Source organism: Rhopalosiphum padi, chromosome 1 (assembly GCF_020882245.1).
Source record: "Rhopalosiphum padi isolate XX-2018 chromosome 1, ASM2088224v1, whole genome shotgun sequence".
Classification (NCBI taxonomy): Eukaryota; Metazoa; Arthropoda; class Insecta; order Hemiptera; family Aphididae; genus Rhopalosiphum; species Rhopalosiphum padi.
This window is the reverse complement of record NC_083597.1, coordinates 19,114,488-19,132,417: the sequence shown is the minus strand read 5'-3', so window position 1 is coordinate 19,132,417 and position 17,930 is coordinate 19,114,488. Positions and strand designations below refer to the sequence as shown.

Sequence of the window (17,930 nt, the reverse complement as noted above, 5' to 3'; positions counted from 1 at the left end):
TACACCAGTGTGCACTGTAGATAGTATCACGATTTAAGATTGAATACAATATACATGTGTATAGACATACTACAATACATAGTCCATGGTTACTATATTATGTACGGCTTCTGATTGGTGGGCATGAGGAGGGCATAAACAAGCCATCACGGCAATTAAAAAATGTGCTACACATTCACAGAACGCACATCGACGTAGTAACCATACCTATTTATATTGAATAATAATATTTATAGTAAGTAGTAAACGTATATAAATATGTGATAAATGTATACTATGTATTTCTATGGAGGGGGTGGTTGAGTCGTGTGCGTGGGAGTTTACGAGCGATAACGCAATGTTATGTTCGCTTTTGCCTTTTTATCAATTTACGTGTTCTTATCAACACGTAGTTAATGATTATTATTATTATTGTTATAAGATAATAATATATAATAAATATATATATATATAAAATACCTGTATAAATATTATGTGAATATTAGCACATACACACACGCCCGCACGTACATTTTAAACACACACATAAATTATACCTACATGTAATAATAAAAAAAAAACCATTTACCTGTTTTAACTACAATTTCCATTGTTTGAAGCATGTTCAAGACTAATTAGTGATACCGTTGTTCCTATTTCCGTTTGCATTACGTTTAAGTGCACTCGAATAATACCCGATACGATGATCAAACAAAATTAACTGTCTACTCGTTTCTCAGAAATCCTTTAACATCAATGTCTTATTTTTGATATGAGCTGACTGAACGTTTAGTGACACCCATTGACGTAAAATAACTGTTATTAATTATTTTTTTTATATTTTCTTGTTTCTTTAGTATTTTGTGCAATGGAAGATTATAAATTCTTATTTAAAGTAGTACTAGTTGGTAATGCAGGTGTCGGAAAAACTTGTTTGGTCCGTCGATTTACACAGGTATGTATGGCTCTGTATTGTAATCATTGAATTTTGACAATAATATAATTAAATTTCTCTCATGTTTCAGTGAGATTTAATTGGTATTATTTTATTAAATTAAAATAAAATTTCTTGTAATTCAAAGCTATTGCTTATATATTTTAACTACTTAAGCTCAAATTGCTAATTAAATTAAAACAAAAACATAAAGTGCACATCTTAATATTTATAACTAATGAGTAATTTTTTACTTTGATTTCTAAAGCCAGTCTTAAATCAGTAAATACTATTACTTATATTCTGTCCAGCGAGAGAACGCGCCGCAAATCAACCAAAATCAGTTTTTCTGCACATTCCTCAATGATACCCAGCCTTAACCGAACCAGTTTTGATAGCATGGTGACAAGGGGGGTTGTGCAGAATCGGTGTGTTCTCTCGCTGGACCAACTATAGTTTGTTAAATTGTATGTAATTATTAATTATATCTTAAGTTTATTGTCATAAATGTATTACTAAAACCAAACTAAATAAACTAAAATGTGTATTTATGTCTGTTTATGTTTAGGGAATGTTTCCTCCGGGTCAAGGTGCAACAATTGGAGTGGATTTTATGATAAAAACAATTGAAATAGACAATGAAAAAGTCAAAGTAATTTATTAGCATTGATTTAATAGAATTATCACCACTAAATAATGTATATGCAATATGCTGTTATAAAGTGTTAGTGTATATTTATATTTTGTAATAAAGGACTTTTAAAAGAAAATTTAAAACAGTGAATTGAGAATAGTGTTGTAATCAAATTTTGCTTGTGTCAACATAATATCTTATACATATTAAAGTTGATTGATTCTCTAAACACAATAATTGATATAAGAATAGTATGCTATCTAGAAAAAATGAATGCTCATGTTATATGCTATCTGGAAATTTTAAAAAATTAAGGTCATCTAAATAGATAATGGGTTATAATGATAATTATATAAATATTAAAATATAATTATTAGACAACAAAATTGTGATTATCATGTTCACGGACACCTCAAATTATTATATTATTCATGTATATACCTCAAATAATCACTTTTTTAGAATAAAAAAACAATATTTGGAATAATATTATTGTGTGAATTATTACGTGCCCAAATGTATGAGTATACGTAATGGGTCAGTCTCATCTCTAGTCTCGTCTAATACCATTAAAAATAGTACTGTATGAGCAGTAATGCTTAATTTGTTGGTTTTGTAAATTACTGTTATAGAAGTAGTGACCCATTACCTTAGAATTGAAAAAAATTGAAATTACTGCTCTAGCAGTAACTAACCGCAAATGTGTTAAAACAACATATGTTATAAAATTAGCCAAATGTCTTAAACTCTATTTATAATTTACCAAAGAAAAGTTCTGACATTCTGAGGGCCCTTTTTTATTTTTATGTGGTAGGTTAAATTTTTTTGTTAATTTTATTGTTTATAATAGGCCCATGATTTTATTTAAAAATTTCTGAAAATTAACAAGCTTATTAACTAAGTGTAATTTATTTTCTCAATTGCAACTAAGGTGCATTAAAAATTATTTCTTATTATTAAAAAATAATCTTTTCTTTAAAATATTAATTAACATAATTATGTGTTTTTATTTTATTAGCTCCAAATTTGGGATACAGCAGGACAAGAAAGATTTCGTTCTATTACCCAAAGTTATTATCGATCTGCACATGCTTTAATATTAATTTACGATATAACATCCCAGCCAACATTTGATTGCCTTAATGATTGGCTTCGTGAAATTGATGAATATGCAAATAACAGAGTGCTAAGAGTTTTAGTTGGTAAATATTACATTTTATAGATTGTATTAATGATAATATTATTTTAAGTTACGTTTTATATTTTGATGTACTAGGTAACAAAATAGACAAAGAAGACCGTGAAATTCCTTCTCATGTAGGTCAAGACTTTGCTCAAAGGCATGATATGCGCTATTTAGAAACATCAGCAAAACAAGCAGACAATGTAGAAAAATTATTTGTTCAAATTGCTTCTGAATTGATGGAGGTAAAAAAAATATTATATTAAATTTCAACTTCTAAAAATAACAAAGGAAGGTCTAAATAAAACATTAATTAGTATGATATAATTCATAAGTACTTATTTAGTAAATTATGGTAATACCAATAATAACTATAAGAATAAGCTTGTTAAAATAACTTGTTAAATTATTATTTTACAGTTAAATTTATATTTAAATATTTTTAAATTTTAAATTATTCTAATTTACATATCATATTAAATAATTGAACAACATAATCTATTAACTATATTAATATAGGTGGGATTAGTATACTAGTATTACATTTGTAGTAGTTTTAATGATATTTCCTATTAAAAATGCATTTTATTGTATTTCCAATACATTTTTTATATGTTAACTAATATATAAATAAAAATATGACATAATTTCAGTTATTCAGTTATTAACCTATGCAAAGTCTTTTTAGTACTTACTTAAATTCACAAAATATATCATTATACTCATATAGGTTCGGAAATATCAAAATCTACTGCGTTATTATAATCAAAGGATGTTATAAACAATTTTTGGTTATGTTTCTTAATTTTGATCAGTATAATTTTCGATTCATTTAATATTGTCTTGATTTTCGAATTAGAATCTGGTTATAACAAATTATCTATAAGTATGATAATAGAATATATTATAGAATTGTGGAAAAAAAATCTCAAGTATGATCGCCAGTAAAAATGTCAACTTTTATATTTTGTTATTACTTCATACTTTGTTAGATATTATTTCTAATTAAAAATTCAGATAAATTATTAATTATAATTTGTATTTTGCATATATTGGGTATTATATCATATAAATTATTAATAATCTGGAATACTGTCTGTTCTTTGATAAAATAATAACATTGTACAGTATTTTAGTATGGGTTTTATTATAGTAGAATTTTAGGATTGAAAAAAAATAAACTATTTTAATTATTAAAAATTGAATTGTACAAAAATATGATTTATTTTATTGTGTAATTCTTTTAAATATTCTAATTTTTTCTATAGCAAGCTAAATCCAAAGGAATATCTTCAGACAGTCCACAGTCTTTACCATTCAACACTAGAACATCTAAATCCATAAATGATTACTGTTGTAATCGTTGAAACCTAATTATCAGTATTTATTATTATTGTCATTGGTATTTAACTCAGTTTATCACAGGGTAAATTATAATCAAACTAATACTTTACCTAAAATCAATCCAATAATAATATTTTTAACAATTAATAGTTACCTAACCGTAACATGATGAGCAAAAGTAATTAGTATTATAGTTTTAATTTTAACTCCACCTCAGTTATTGTTTTCTTTATTGATATTTTTATGTTTTATGGTTGTATAAAATGTTGGCATACAATATGTGTTGTATGTGCATCCAAAATAAATGTGCTCAAGTATAATATGATCATCAAATTAAATTAAATCTAACAACACTACTAATCAGTATTTCGATCAAAATTGTTTTTTCACAACTTAGATGTATCAAGATTAACAATTTTTCAAGTATTATAAAACCGTATTTAATAATATTAATAAAAAATTTGTCTAGAAATTGTTTTTAATGTTTTATGTAACTCATTGTTTATTTTAGTTTTTAATATCTCATTTAAAATATGTATAAATAGATTGTTTTCCCTATTAATTTAATATAATTCTTATTAAAGAAACAAATGACCCCATATAATCTATATGGAATTTTTTTTTAACTGATTATTAAAAAGTAAATATAAATTATAATTTTTAGTTTTTGTTATATTGTATTTTAGCTATAAGTAACTTAATTTATTATTACTACCAGGAACAAAAATGTTGTGTTTATTTTATACTTAATTATAAAATGTAAATATTTATTTTTTTTTACAAAAAAATTAGTGCAATACTTTTGATTATATTATTAAGAAATGAGAATTTTATGTAGAGAAATATTAGGATTTGTAGCACAATAAATTTTGTTTATTATATTTGATAATGTAATTTGCTGTTATTATTATTAAATGTTTTATATTAATAATAACTGTATTTAAAAATAATCTTTTTTTTTCTTATTTTGTACACTAAATGTTATATTATGTATTATAAATGTTTTGTTGTATTATTAATATTCTACGGTTATTCATTATTCTTCTAAAATGAATTGTTAAATTAATTACTCTATTTTTACTCAAGAATAATATGCCAGCATATTCATTTGAAAATATATTTACAACCTATCTTAATACATTATATATTATTTTAGTATATATAAGTACATTCATTAAACAGGTGGCCGTATTTAATGCTAAACAACTACAAATATGTTTCTTAAAAACTTTGATAATAAGTTTGTTTGTGTTAAATTTCAAGTCATGCTTAATAATTTAAACACCAATTAAATAAAAAAAAATTATATTATATTATTATTAAAAATAAAATAAAATTAACTAAACTTGTTTAGTAATTTATTTTCCTATAAGCATTATTAAAAATGGTTTTGCTTGTAAATTATTATGAACTTTGATTTTATTGTTTGGCATATCTCTGTAATTATGATAACAAAAAATATTTTTTGGAAGATTTAATAACTAATAAATTACAGTTCTAACATTATTTTATTTTTTTTTTCAAGATATATTACATCGATTTTCTTATAAATATTATATTATTTCTGTCTAATAAATTATCAATTTTTTATTGGAATATGGTTGTTAACAATATTTGATTGTAACTTGTATTGAGTTGTATGTATTGTCAATGTAACCCATGGTTAATGTTAAATATCACAATTTAAGATATAGGTAAAAGGTGCTAAGAATGCAACCATGCCTTATTGTTTAATATTTTAATTATAAAATGAAGATTTTGCTCCTCTAAGTTTATAATATTAATAACACGTTTAAAGTTTAATACTGATGTTGATTTGTCATATTCATTAATTATTATACCACAGATTATTATTAATCATTATATCTATTCTGTGAATATACACTACAGTTCAACAGTTGTATTTTTGTGTAAATGCAGAAAAAAAGGCTATATTAATTTCACAATATAATGTTTTTATTTTATTTATTATTATTTAAATTTTATAGTAGAAAAGATGAGTTCAAGATGGTACTTTGGAGGGTTAAAAGTAAAGTTATTTCTAATATTTTTATTAATAATTGGAAAAATAAATTATGGAAAATATAAATAGGTACTCAAAGCCAAAACTCTCACTTAGTTGTAATTTGGATATAACTATAGATATTTGAAATGTATACCAAATATTTGTAATATATATTATTTAGTATTGATGATGATATAATTAATAAAAATGTTTTGTATCTTTTTTTACCTATAAATAACATTTTCAATTCTTAATTTTGTTTCTATGACTATTCATAAAACAATTTTTTGCTTGGTAAAAAAAAACTTGAAAATGTTATATAAGGTTCCTAATTAGTTTTATATTGTCTTGCCTACAATGACATTTTCAATTTGCAGTAAAATAATTTACTTTAATAGCATAACAGGGATATATCTTCGCTTAGAATCAAATGTTTGCAATGATTTATTTAAATTAAAATTTAACAAATACTTTATAGTGACTTGAATACACATCCATATACTCATACTACTCTCATAGAGTCATAGGTGTCAACTTTTAGATTTTAGCACGGGAGTAAATAAATAATTTAAACTACCTACTGTAATTCTCTTTATTGGCTTCAGTTAAAACTAAAAAAAAAACATTTTTATTCTTCTTCTTCTTCTTCTTCTTCTTGATACTTGATGGTCTTTAAGACCATACTGACAAACATATGCTATACCATCATTAAGATCCTACACTCTACATCCAGCACAATTTGCTTCACATCTTTCATCACCTGGTCTCCTATCTTAGTCTTGGTCATCCTATTGGTCTTTTTTCTACTGGAGTGCCAAATTGTACTAAGTAATAAGTATATAAGTGATCCAACTTTTCGATCTATTTCCTGTTTTTGTTTCCCCTTGCATTCAATTGTTCTGAGTTATAAGTGTACCTAGTTACTTACTTGAACTCTTTTACTCTTTTAAACTTGTACATTCTCACTTCCAGGTGCCAGTGAGCTTCTTCTGGCAGAGGTGTTCTATGCGCTAACATATACTCTGTTTTTCCTCATTTTCCAAATCAACACTTTTTACTGTTTCTAATAATTCTTGGGTTTGTTGAACAAGCATTTCTTTATTTTCTGCTAGTATCACCAGGTCATAAGCTAGAAGTCCTGTACTCCTATCTTTTTTTCACCTAATTCTATTTCTCTTTGACCTTAGCTACAGTTTCTAATTACTTTTTCTAGTGCTATGTTAAATAATATTGGTGATAATGCGTCGCCTTGTCTTAATCCTGTTGTTACTTGGGCAGTAGTAGATGAGGAATTTCTAACTTGCACTTTTATTTCTGTGTTCATAATACTAACTTTTATGAGATTGACAACTTTCAGTGGAAGACTTAATTGTTCGAGTGTGCATACTAAGGATTCACTAATTCACTGTGAATGCAATTATGGGCTTCTTAAAGTGTATAAATAGCAATAATAGCATATATTATGTACTTCTTTATTGTATTTCCGCATTTTTTGTAAAATTTATCTTAATATAAATATTTGGTTGACCATTGATCTGTTATTTCTAAAGCCTGTTTGGTAATCACCTAATAATTTCTCAGCCCAAGACCGTCAACTCTATCTAAAATGCAGCTTAACAATATTTTATAAGTGACATTAAGTACCACAATACCTCTATAATTATTGCTCACTTGTCTATCACCTTTCTTATATATTATATATATATATATATATAGGACATATAATTGCAGATTTCCAATCCTTAAGTATTACCTTCTTTTCCCAATAAATAAATATGTTTTGTAAGTTTGCTTCCACTGTTTTTTAAAAGTTTTCTAGAAATTCTGTCCTCTACGATTAGGTTCCTCAGAAATTTCTCCGGTTGATTGTAATTCTTACTTAGCATGTTTATGTTTCTGTATAGGTTAAAAGTTTTTTGACCTACGTAATCTTGATTTGCTTCTCTTATTAAATTCTGTATATGCTTTCTTTTCTTGCACCTATTTTTCTATGAAAATAAAATCTTTTTTAATTAAATTAAATCGTATTTTATCTCTAGTCATACTTAGACAGTAAGTTGTTTAGATGAAAATTTCCATGTCAAAACTCATTAGAAATAAATTATATAATAATAATCAAATAATTTTATTACACTAAAGCAAAATACTATTTATACAGTTTACTTTTGTTATAATTTAAGTATGGGGACGATTGCCACTGTTGCCCTCATGAAGTCAGCGTTTATGACTTCACTCGACACTTACTGTGCATTAGAACAATTATTTACTTGAATTTAAGAAATAATATTTTATAATAATAAATAGGAAGTTCCGAGAAAATGCAATAGTAAATAAATATAAACTATATTATTTCAATGATTTTAATAATTAAAACAAGTAGATACTTAAGATTTATTAACTATTATTTTTGAAGTATTATACTAGATACTATTATAATTTTACTATAATATATATTTATGTATAAATATAATTTTTTAGTATTAAATCAGTCTTTTATGATATTAAAAAACATATATAATTTTAAACATAAGATTAAATATAAATAAATAATTAAAAAATAAAATCATTAATTTTCTATTAAAAAATGTTTTATCATAACCATGGATGTATCATAAAGTTTTCTTTGTGTCTCTTCATCATCAGCGTATGGTAAATTTTTTGCAGATTGACAATTTGCATAGTAACCACCACAACCTTCTAATTCAGGAGAAATGCAAGCATAAACAACACTTCGTGACCCTTCTTCTGGGGTCTAAAATTAAAAAGTATATTATATATAAATATTATAGAAACAAACAAAAAAGTATTTATAATTTACTTTGCAAATGTAGCTCAATATCCACGGCATTGTCATTTTCAATAATGTCCCATTAAATAACTCTGTATTTACTATACCAGGATGTACAGCAAAAACTTGAACATTAGTATTTGCTAATATTTTATTATAATATTTAGTTGACATTATTTGAGCTAGTTTAGACTTTGCATAAGCTGCATTTGTAATATAACCTTGACTAAAAATGTAAGAACATACAATAGAATTATTAGTATACTTAAAAAAAAAAAATTTTTAAATTGAATTAACTGTATTAATAATTATAATTATATTAACCTGTTACTTATTGAGCCAAAATTAATTAACGGAGAAGCTTCATGAGCACAAGAGGATACATTTATAATTCTTGCATGTTCATTTGTCGAACCTGACATTTTTAGAGCTGGTAATAGTAATTCTGTTAGTAAAAAATGACTCAAGTAATTTATAGTCCAGTGTGCTTCATAACCATCTTCACACATTTCATACGGTACAAACATAACACCAGCTATAACATAAATAAAAATATAATTAAAGTAAATTATAAATGTACGGGTCAATTAACTAAGAAAAAGAGGTGAGCATCCCGTTTTTCTTCATCAATGAAGTTTTCAAAATCTGATTTTTTTAATTTTTAAATATATCTAAAAATCATATTTTCAAGATCTTAAGATGTTTTTATACTACTTGAGTGACCTATGGAGATACAAGCTTCTGTTTTATAAACAAGAATCTCCCTTTTCTTCAGGAAATTTTAGCAGATAATTTTTCTAAAAATGGTATTGTGTTCAGAATTTTAAATTTTAATACTTTAATTTTATTTTTAAATCCAGTTTTCATCATAAATGGTATAGCTACTGCCAGAGCAGCCGGAAGGGCAACACAAACCCATCAAGTCTTAAAACTTTTACTAGCCCAAAATCTGTCAAAATAGATTAGACTAATGAAGTTGAACTAAAATACAATCAGGCCAATCAAGAGTAACTTAATAACTCACTGGTTCTATATGGACCTGTATTCAGGAAAATGCTAGAGGATGCAATAGAATCTCAATTTTTTAAATGGTTTTTAAATATTTTAATAATTATGGAATATCTCTTATGCTATAATATGGATATTAATGTAGTTTTAGTAAAATCATTATTTTGTCTCTAACAGTTATCTATAAACTAATTTATATAAATAATTACTAAATAATAGTAAATAATAACTTAAATTATAAAGTTTACCGTTATTTACAAGTATATGGATTTGGTCATGATTGTATAATACTTGTTTTGCAAAACTTTTTACAGAAGTAAATGATTTAAGATCAAGTTCATGAATTTCAATAGATGCATCAGGCGTAATATGCTGCTGGATTATTCTTTGACCCGCCTTCACATTGCGGCATCCTAAAAATTAATCATAATATAAAAATGTATATTATATCAAAACAGAATTAGGTTATTTTTTTGATTACAGACTTTCGGCCTAATTTCTAATCTTTATATATAATTTACATAGGTAAACATAAAAAAGTTAAATTATTAAAAAAATACTTTGTACAGGATCAGGGTTTAAATCCTTTAATTGTACTCATTTTTTACACATCTTTATAAATGAACAAAAATTGTTGAAATATTGATATAAATATAAATTAAAAATTCATCCCAATATTAAATAAATTTTTAATAGCAAATTAAAATTACCAATTACGATATGCATCTCACATTGAACTAGTTTCTTAACTACTTCCAAGCCAATACCTCGAGCACCTCCAGTAATAACAGCTACTTTTCCTTTTTTGTTAACAATTTCTTACATGAAAAAAAAATATAAATAAAATATGATTTTTTAATAGCTACAAAATTATATTAAATACTTTAAATTTATAGTCTTACCTAACTTATTTTTATCACGATTTTTTAAATCATCAAGAACAGCAAATATTCCCATAAAATAATAACAAATCTGGTATTGTATTATTTTAAAATATGTTGACAGAATTTGAAACATTTTTTTGTTTATTGTACTTTTATAGACAATAAAAAATGTTAAATAACAAACTCTAAGTATTAACTTTTATCACTGAGAATATTCCATGTTATATTAGTAAATTAATAATTATATTACTATAATTTATAGGTCTTAATGGTTTTATCCTTTCAATAACAGTAATAATACAAAAACTTTCTCTTTTCACCAGAGAAATTGTTCGTTTAAATTTAAATATGAAAAGTATGAAAGCCAAAGTAATAAAATAGGTACAATTCGGATCAATACAGTGTGATAGTGTGAACACTGTGAACAGTGAGTCAGTGAACTGTGTAAATGTGTAAATAGTAATTTCTAATCATATATTTAGGACAAATGATAGTTAGGAGTATAGCACATTTATATACGGCATGTTGGTAATAATATTATATATACAGTGATTCGCCGAGCATGAATTTATTTAAATAATGAAGAATAACAAATCTCAGATAAAAATTAAAAATTAAAATTTTATAGCGAATTTTATTATTCTCATAGCGATATAAATTATAATATAAAAAAATAAAATACAATTAGGAACACCGAACAGGTTTAAGCTAGTTAAGCTGTATATTGTTGCTGTCAATTGACCGTAATCGCAACTTCCCAATGACTCGAATCTCGATACACCCAACACCGACAGGCGACAGCAACTTACTGTATGTAGTAAAACAGAAAGGTTACCTGCTTTTCCTTTTTCAATTTTTCAAATTATTTTGCACTTTTATCTAGTATCTAGTATAAAGGTGGTTTTCATTTGAAAAAAAAGTATTTATCGCTACATATACCCAATAGCTAATGACATAAACAATCCAAGCACTTATTAAAGTATTCAAGTGTTTTTTAAAAACGTAGTCTTAGAGTATACTTGAACCACAGATATATATATGTATATTAAACTTAATTTCTTAATTGGTTTAAATGGTTTAATACTTTTATTTATATATCTGTGTCTAGTGTGACTTGAACATTTTAAAATTCAAAATAAAATAATATTACCTATATGAATCATTCTGTATATTATTGTATAATATTAAATACATTCTAATAAATAATAATGTGTAAAATCATATCGTACAGTTGGCTACGCTTTAGCCAGCAATCTACACGATATTACGATAATATAGTCAACTACTACCACGGTCAACTACACTGTACTTTACCACAGAAATATAGATTATAGATATAATTTTGCTATTTACTATTTTGATTTTAATTTCAGATGGATCAGAATTGAAAAGTTGAGAACCGCTCAACAGCTGTTTGATCATCTGTTTGTACCTTTCTCTCTTTTGTTGTTGTTTCATTTCATTATAACCAAAATTTGATCATCCTTTGTTTAAAAAAAAATTTACTAAAAAACAAAACGCCGCTCATCACTGATGAACGAGTTCCGTTGAAAAGAATAAAGTGATCAATATTTCTATTATCCGTTTACCGTACGATCTTGTTCTCGGCAGTATCCTCAAAAGGAACTCGGGGTGTTGAATCCGGCTGCCTGTACTCACCGGTACACCTATTTAAGACAAACGGCTCGGTAGGAACGAATTTCAGAACTCGTCAAAAATGATCGTGTCGTGCAAATGTCTGAACATCCATGTTGAGACCAAAGACGATCCGATCAAATTTGATAAACGTTTGATGGGCGGCGGTTTCTTTTCAAAGGTAAAAATCGACTTTTACCTATTCGAATTTTTTACGCCGATCATAGCTGCAACTGTCATATTTTTCTTTTAGGAGTTACTATGTTGTGAAGTGATTGCTGTCACAAAGCACCAAGACTGTTTGATTCTCGAAGAACGAGCCTTTGGGTGGTCTATATACAAATGTCTCAACTGTGATATGCTGTGTTATGCTGTATCTTTGGATAAAAACATACAGACAATTTTGTTAAGTCCCGAATTATTGGTAAGATTAATGACACATAGGTTCAATAATTTGTGGTTTACTATTTAAATTTTCATTAAACCAAGAAAGTAAAAATTGTTGGTTTAAAACTAATTTAGGTAAATCTTATAGATATAATATATTATCATATTAGTATAGAACTTTATAATAATAAATCTATTTATTATTAAATACTATGCTTATTGCTTAGGTACTAAAAGATTTTAAGTACAGATTATTATTTTTATTGGACTGAAAAACAACAGAACAAAAAATAATTTAAAAAATATAGTACATCATTTATCTGGGATATAAATTTTATTTAATTATTCTTTACTTTTTCAAAGAAATCTAAAAAAATAAAGTTCAGGAATACAGTTGAATCGCGATAACTCGAAGTTGTAGGGAGATAAAAATTTGCTTTGAGATATCTAACTCAAATTTATATTTCTAGGGGTATAAATAAAAATTTGAGTTATTGCGCCTGTATAAGCAAATTACTCAGATATTGAGATTTAAGCATTTTTTAATATTGTTTTTAATTTTAAATTAATTTCATTAACATCTATGCCTGCAACTCATGCATCACCTTTATTGTTCAAATTTTATGTGAGAACAGTTACCAGGGCCAAGAAGAAAGTGACATGAGAAGATTTAGAGTCATTGATCTTAATTTTCCGTGATTTGAGCTAGTGGGATAAGCTATTTAAATGGCTTTGAAGTAGGTTGCTTGCTTCAAGGGGTCTTGACTCTATAAAAGGATTGTAGTGTTATCGTCATAGGTCCCTATTAAGGTGTTAACCATTTGTAGGAATGTCAGCTGTGAACAATATGTAGAAGAAAAAGCAATATCGCTTCCTTGAGGGACACCGGCTAAAATGATTTCTATGCTGTAATATCAGGTTTTGAAATGGGCTGAATGTTCTGTTATTTTTTATATGATTTTAGGAGTAAATAATATGGTGCCGGAAAGATTTTTTTGAGTTTGATTAAGCTGTTGTGCGAGACTGTGTCAATGGCTTAAGCTATGTCCAGTAAAAGCCTCGAGCAATATTTTTTTGTTTCAAGAAATATAGCAATGTGGCTCACTACGTGGTTGAGTTGGTGGAAAGTTACATGTTTGGCTTGGAAATCGAATTGAAAGCTGGGAAGGGCATTTTGTTTGAGTGCGGTAGTCGTAAGTCTCTTGAGAAGAAGATTTTTTAAAAAAATGTTCTAACGTGGGTAGCAGACTGATTGATCTGTAATATTGGGTCATATTAGATTGTTTGCCTGGTTTAAGTATAGTTAGAATGAGTGCTGATTACCAAGTGGTTGGGAAATAAGGTAGTCTAAATATAGAATAGATGTAGGTGAGAAGAGTTGAGATACCTACTCTTATAGTCTTCTATATACATTTATACTTATTTCTAAATATTTAGTTTCAAAAGCTATAGTTCTGTGTGGGAATCAAATATTTGTTTATTTAAATAGGATTTCACCACAGTGAAATCATTTAAGAGATGGCAACTTGTATGCCTCAGTCTAGTGTCAAACTTAAGTTAATAAATAAAAAATGATAAATATATATTTATATTTAGTTTATACTAAAACTAAACTATTATCAGTTAGTTAATAAGTAGATCAAATAAAACTTGATTCACCATTTTCACTGCCTAAATGAGTTTCAATAAAAATAAATTGAACATTTTAAAATCTTAAACCTAGATATATTTTTCAGAACAATATCCAATTAAAAAAAAAAAAATATTTAAATTTATTAAGAACTTAATCCGTACATTTATTTAATTCTTAAAAAATGTACTTCTATTACACATAATAATACTATTTCTTCTTAAAATTATTAATCATACTTCATAATTAATAAAAATTGTTTTCATTATCTCAACCATACTCATTTAATTATTTAAAATTGTATTCATTTTTATTATTTACAGACTGATCCAAAACAAATACAAGAGTTAAAAAACTCAGTGTGCTTTTCACCAATTTATGAAATTGTTATTAATTTGACTGATTCTAATCAATTATATTCTCCTCGCTTATCGGGTAAGTATTTTTTTTTTTTATTGTTCTAAGCATAGAACGGAAGATGCAATTTTTTAGCATGTTTAATTATAAAATATGTAATTAAGCAATTTGTTATCTTTATGATATTGTCATCAACATTTTTTTTCTTTTTAAATGTTTTAATTCTTATAACATAATTAATTTTTCACATGGTCACTTATTGTACATTTGTGACAACATTAATGTATGGTGTCATATAAAAATTGATCAAGTAAAAAAATAAAATCATTGTTAAGTTTTACAAATTTTAAAATAAAATCATAAAAATATACTCTTGATTACTTTTTTAAATAACAATGACAATAAAATGTATTTAATGAATTTCATAAATGTATACCTACTATTGTCTTAAGTATATCCCAATTGGTTTTTCCCAACATTGAAAAATCTTTGTATGATAAAAAAATACTTTTAAGCAATTTAAAATAACAGTCTCCTATTGACCATAAGAATTAACATAACAACTATTTATATTAATAAATCTTTATTTAAAAGTTGTTATTTATAATCCAAAAAAGCTATTTATACTCTAATGATCTTTTAATTGATGATGGCACATAAATAATAAATTATTTTTTATTATTTTAAATTTTAATACAGCCAATGATTTAAATTATAAATTGCTTACATATCTATAATATACCCAGGGCCAGATTAACACAGATTGAAAAACAACTTTTAGTCCAAAGCGGCATCTTTCATTTATTTATATAAAATTATACATGAAATTTATGTTATTTTAATAGCTCCTTGATGATAAGAAGTAAAAAATATAAATTGCTCCAGAACGGCTCTGATCCTTAATCTGGCTCTTAATATACTTCTATTAGGTTAGGTATTACTTTACTTTTCGTAATATGTGTTATTATTTATAAATTTAATCAATGCAATTCATCCAAAATATGATAAATACACTGTAAATTATTTTACCTATCTGATTCTAACTATGTTAATTTAATTTAAAATAGGTATGGTGCCCCCAAAAGTCAAAGCATTGCAACGACAAATGAGTGAAATAGTCGAAAAAGAAACAAAACTTGTGGAAGATAGAATAAGAAAATTTACAGAAAATCAATATGCAACTTTGGAAGAATTTAGAACTAAAGCTCAAAATGATTATCAGACTTTAGCTAGGTATGATATTTTAAATTTTCATTTTCAAACATTTCTATACAATATTTATGTTTTTAGGATAATATCTGAAAAAGATAAAAAGCCTAGATTTGAAAATTTACCTGCTCGAACAAGCAATAACAAAATGTCATCTCCTATACAACAGTTACCAAAACCAACAATTACTACGCTCAAAAATAATCCAACAATGAATTTAATGGATTTTACATTTAAACCTTATACTAAGGTAATATTTTTTTAAGTTATATTAATTGTTTAATAATTTCTAACCATAAACTTATTTAGGGTAATGAAAATAGTATATCATCAAAACCAATTCTAATCAAAAAACCTACAGTTGGGGGAAGTAATGATAGCGGATTACCTCCAGCATCTTTTGATGCAGAAGGATTATTTCCCCTTGAAGACATGGAAAACCTACAGATAGATTGTGCTTCTGATGATGATCTTTCTGAATCTGAAGGTAATAATTGATTTAAACATTTAAATTTATGTTTTTCATTTATTAATAAAAGATAAATGCTTGTACAGGAGAATCTGGAAGCCATGATGAAGGTATTTACATTCCGCATCACAAGAAATTAGATATGGCTGTATCTCTACCAGTAGATGTACCCAGATTTATGGTCCATAGTGGCAGTGTTCCAAGTGATGTTAATCCTCGTATTCCAGTAATTAATTAATTTAATTACTAAAAACAATAAAATACCATAACTAACTATAACATTTTATATTTAATTAGGTTGGACGAGATACTGGACATAAAATGGATATTGCTGCTAGTATAAAAGCATTAGCAAAAAGTGTTCATGGTGATAGAATTTTTGGAGAACTACCTAGGCCACGTCTGGGATCTCAAATTTGAAAATAAGGTTCATTACTTTTCTGTTAAATTATATTAAAATATAATATAAAATTTAGAATCTGTAAAATATATTTTCCAAAAGTTGGTTTCGTTTATTATGGATCCTATTTAAACAGGTGATGAAGTGTTGATTTTCAAGAGTATAATTGATAATTTTTAATTTACTTACACAACTTTTTTGGAAATATATTTAATTATTTAAGTGTGATAAATCTAAAAGTACAAGATTTTTAAGAATATAGATTATATAATGCATATATATATTATATATGTATAATGCATATATTTTAATAATCGCTTTGATTTTGTATTACGCTTATATTGTTGTTTTAAGTTCGTACGTTTAAAATATTTTCTATATATATTTTTAAAATGAAAGATTGAATCAATTTTTACATTAAATCTACTTTTATTATGTCATTTAAATACTGTGTTATTATTTTATTTTTAAGTATGATACCTTATGAACACTATTTTGTATAGACTTATATTATAAGTATGAACTATGTTTTGTACATTTAATATTGTGATGGATTCATATTATATCTGTTTTTGAAGCATCCCTTATAATTTATATCATTAAATGCACTAATACATTTATTTAGTCACAGCCTACTACACATAGTATATTGGGTGTAGTAGTAATGTTGTGTAGGGGATGTTAAAATAATGAATTAATAGTTTTTAAAATTAATAAGTTAAAGAACTATCCTGGTGACCAGCATCATCATTTTGAACCTTTTATTGAGTATGCGACCAAATATCCTACTGAATAATTATTAAGTGGTTGCCGCATATTAAACACTTAGGGACCAGACAATTTGAGTTAATAAGGCGAATGATCCCAATAAATAATAAAAATACTTGTTTACATAAAAAATATTTATTGAAATTTAAGCTACTATGTAACTTTCTGTTTAAATATAGAAAATAATAAAATAACCTCTAAGGACTTAATTTTTCTACGATACTCAAATCATGGAATTTTTTCATTGTAACATGAACAAAATGATAAAGAAAACACATAAAAATTTGCACACAGAATATTTAAAATTTTAATCACA

General features: G+C 25.6%; 3 protein-coding genes across 3 annotated transcripts; 2 read left to right on the top strand and 1 right to left on the bottom strand.

Annotated features, from left to right (window-relative positions):
- The first annotated feature begins 158 nt into the window (after positions 1-158).
- On the top strand, positions 159-5,977 carry LOC132918699 (ras-related protein Rab-30). The gene is made up of 6 exons (XM_060980122.1): positions 159-235; positions 837-934; positions 1,482-1,565; positions 2,566-2,749; positions 2,824-2,975; positions 3,999-5,977. The coding sequence occupies exons 2-6, from the start codon at positions 848-850 to the stop codon at positions 4,095-4,097; spliced, it is 606 nt and encodes a 201-aa protein (XP_060836105.1). The 5' UTR covers positions 159-235; positions 837-847; the 3' UTR covers positions 4,098-5,977.
- A 2,203-nt stretch (positions 5,978-8,180) lies between these two features.
- On the bottom strand, positions 8,181-11,717 carry LOC132932240 (dehydrogenase/reductase SDR family member on chromosome X-like). Its single transcript, XM_060998513.1, has 6 exons — positions 10,778-11,717; positions 10,586-10,693; positions 10,124-10,288; positions 9,192-9,402; positions 8,898-9,093; positions 8,181-8,831 (listed from the first exon to the last, which is right to left on the bottom strand). Exons 1-6 carry the CDS (start codon positions 10,890-10,892, stop codon positions 8,646-8,648), a joined length of 981 nt encoding a protein of 326 aa, XP_060854496.1. The 5' UTR covers positions 10,893-11,717; the 3' UTR covers positions 8,181-8,645.
- A 405-nt stretch (positions 11,718-12,122) lies between these two features.
- On the top strand, positions 12,123-17,292 carry LOC132932239 (uncharacterized). Its single transcript, XM_060998512.1, has 8 exons — positions 12,123-12,575; positions 12,648-12,818; positions 14,735-14,846; positions 15,836-16,001; positions 16,059-16,227; positions 16,287-16,464; positions 16,533-16,672; positions 16,744-17,292. Exons 1-8 carry the CDS (start codon positions 12,477-12,479, stop codon positions 16,864-16,866), a joined length of 1,158 nt encoding a protein of 385 aa, XP_060854495.1. The 5' UTR covers positions 12,123-12,476; the 3' UTR covers positions 16,867-17,292.
- Positions 17,293-17,930: the final 638 nt, after the last annotated feature.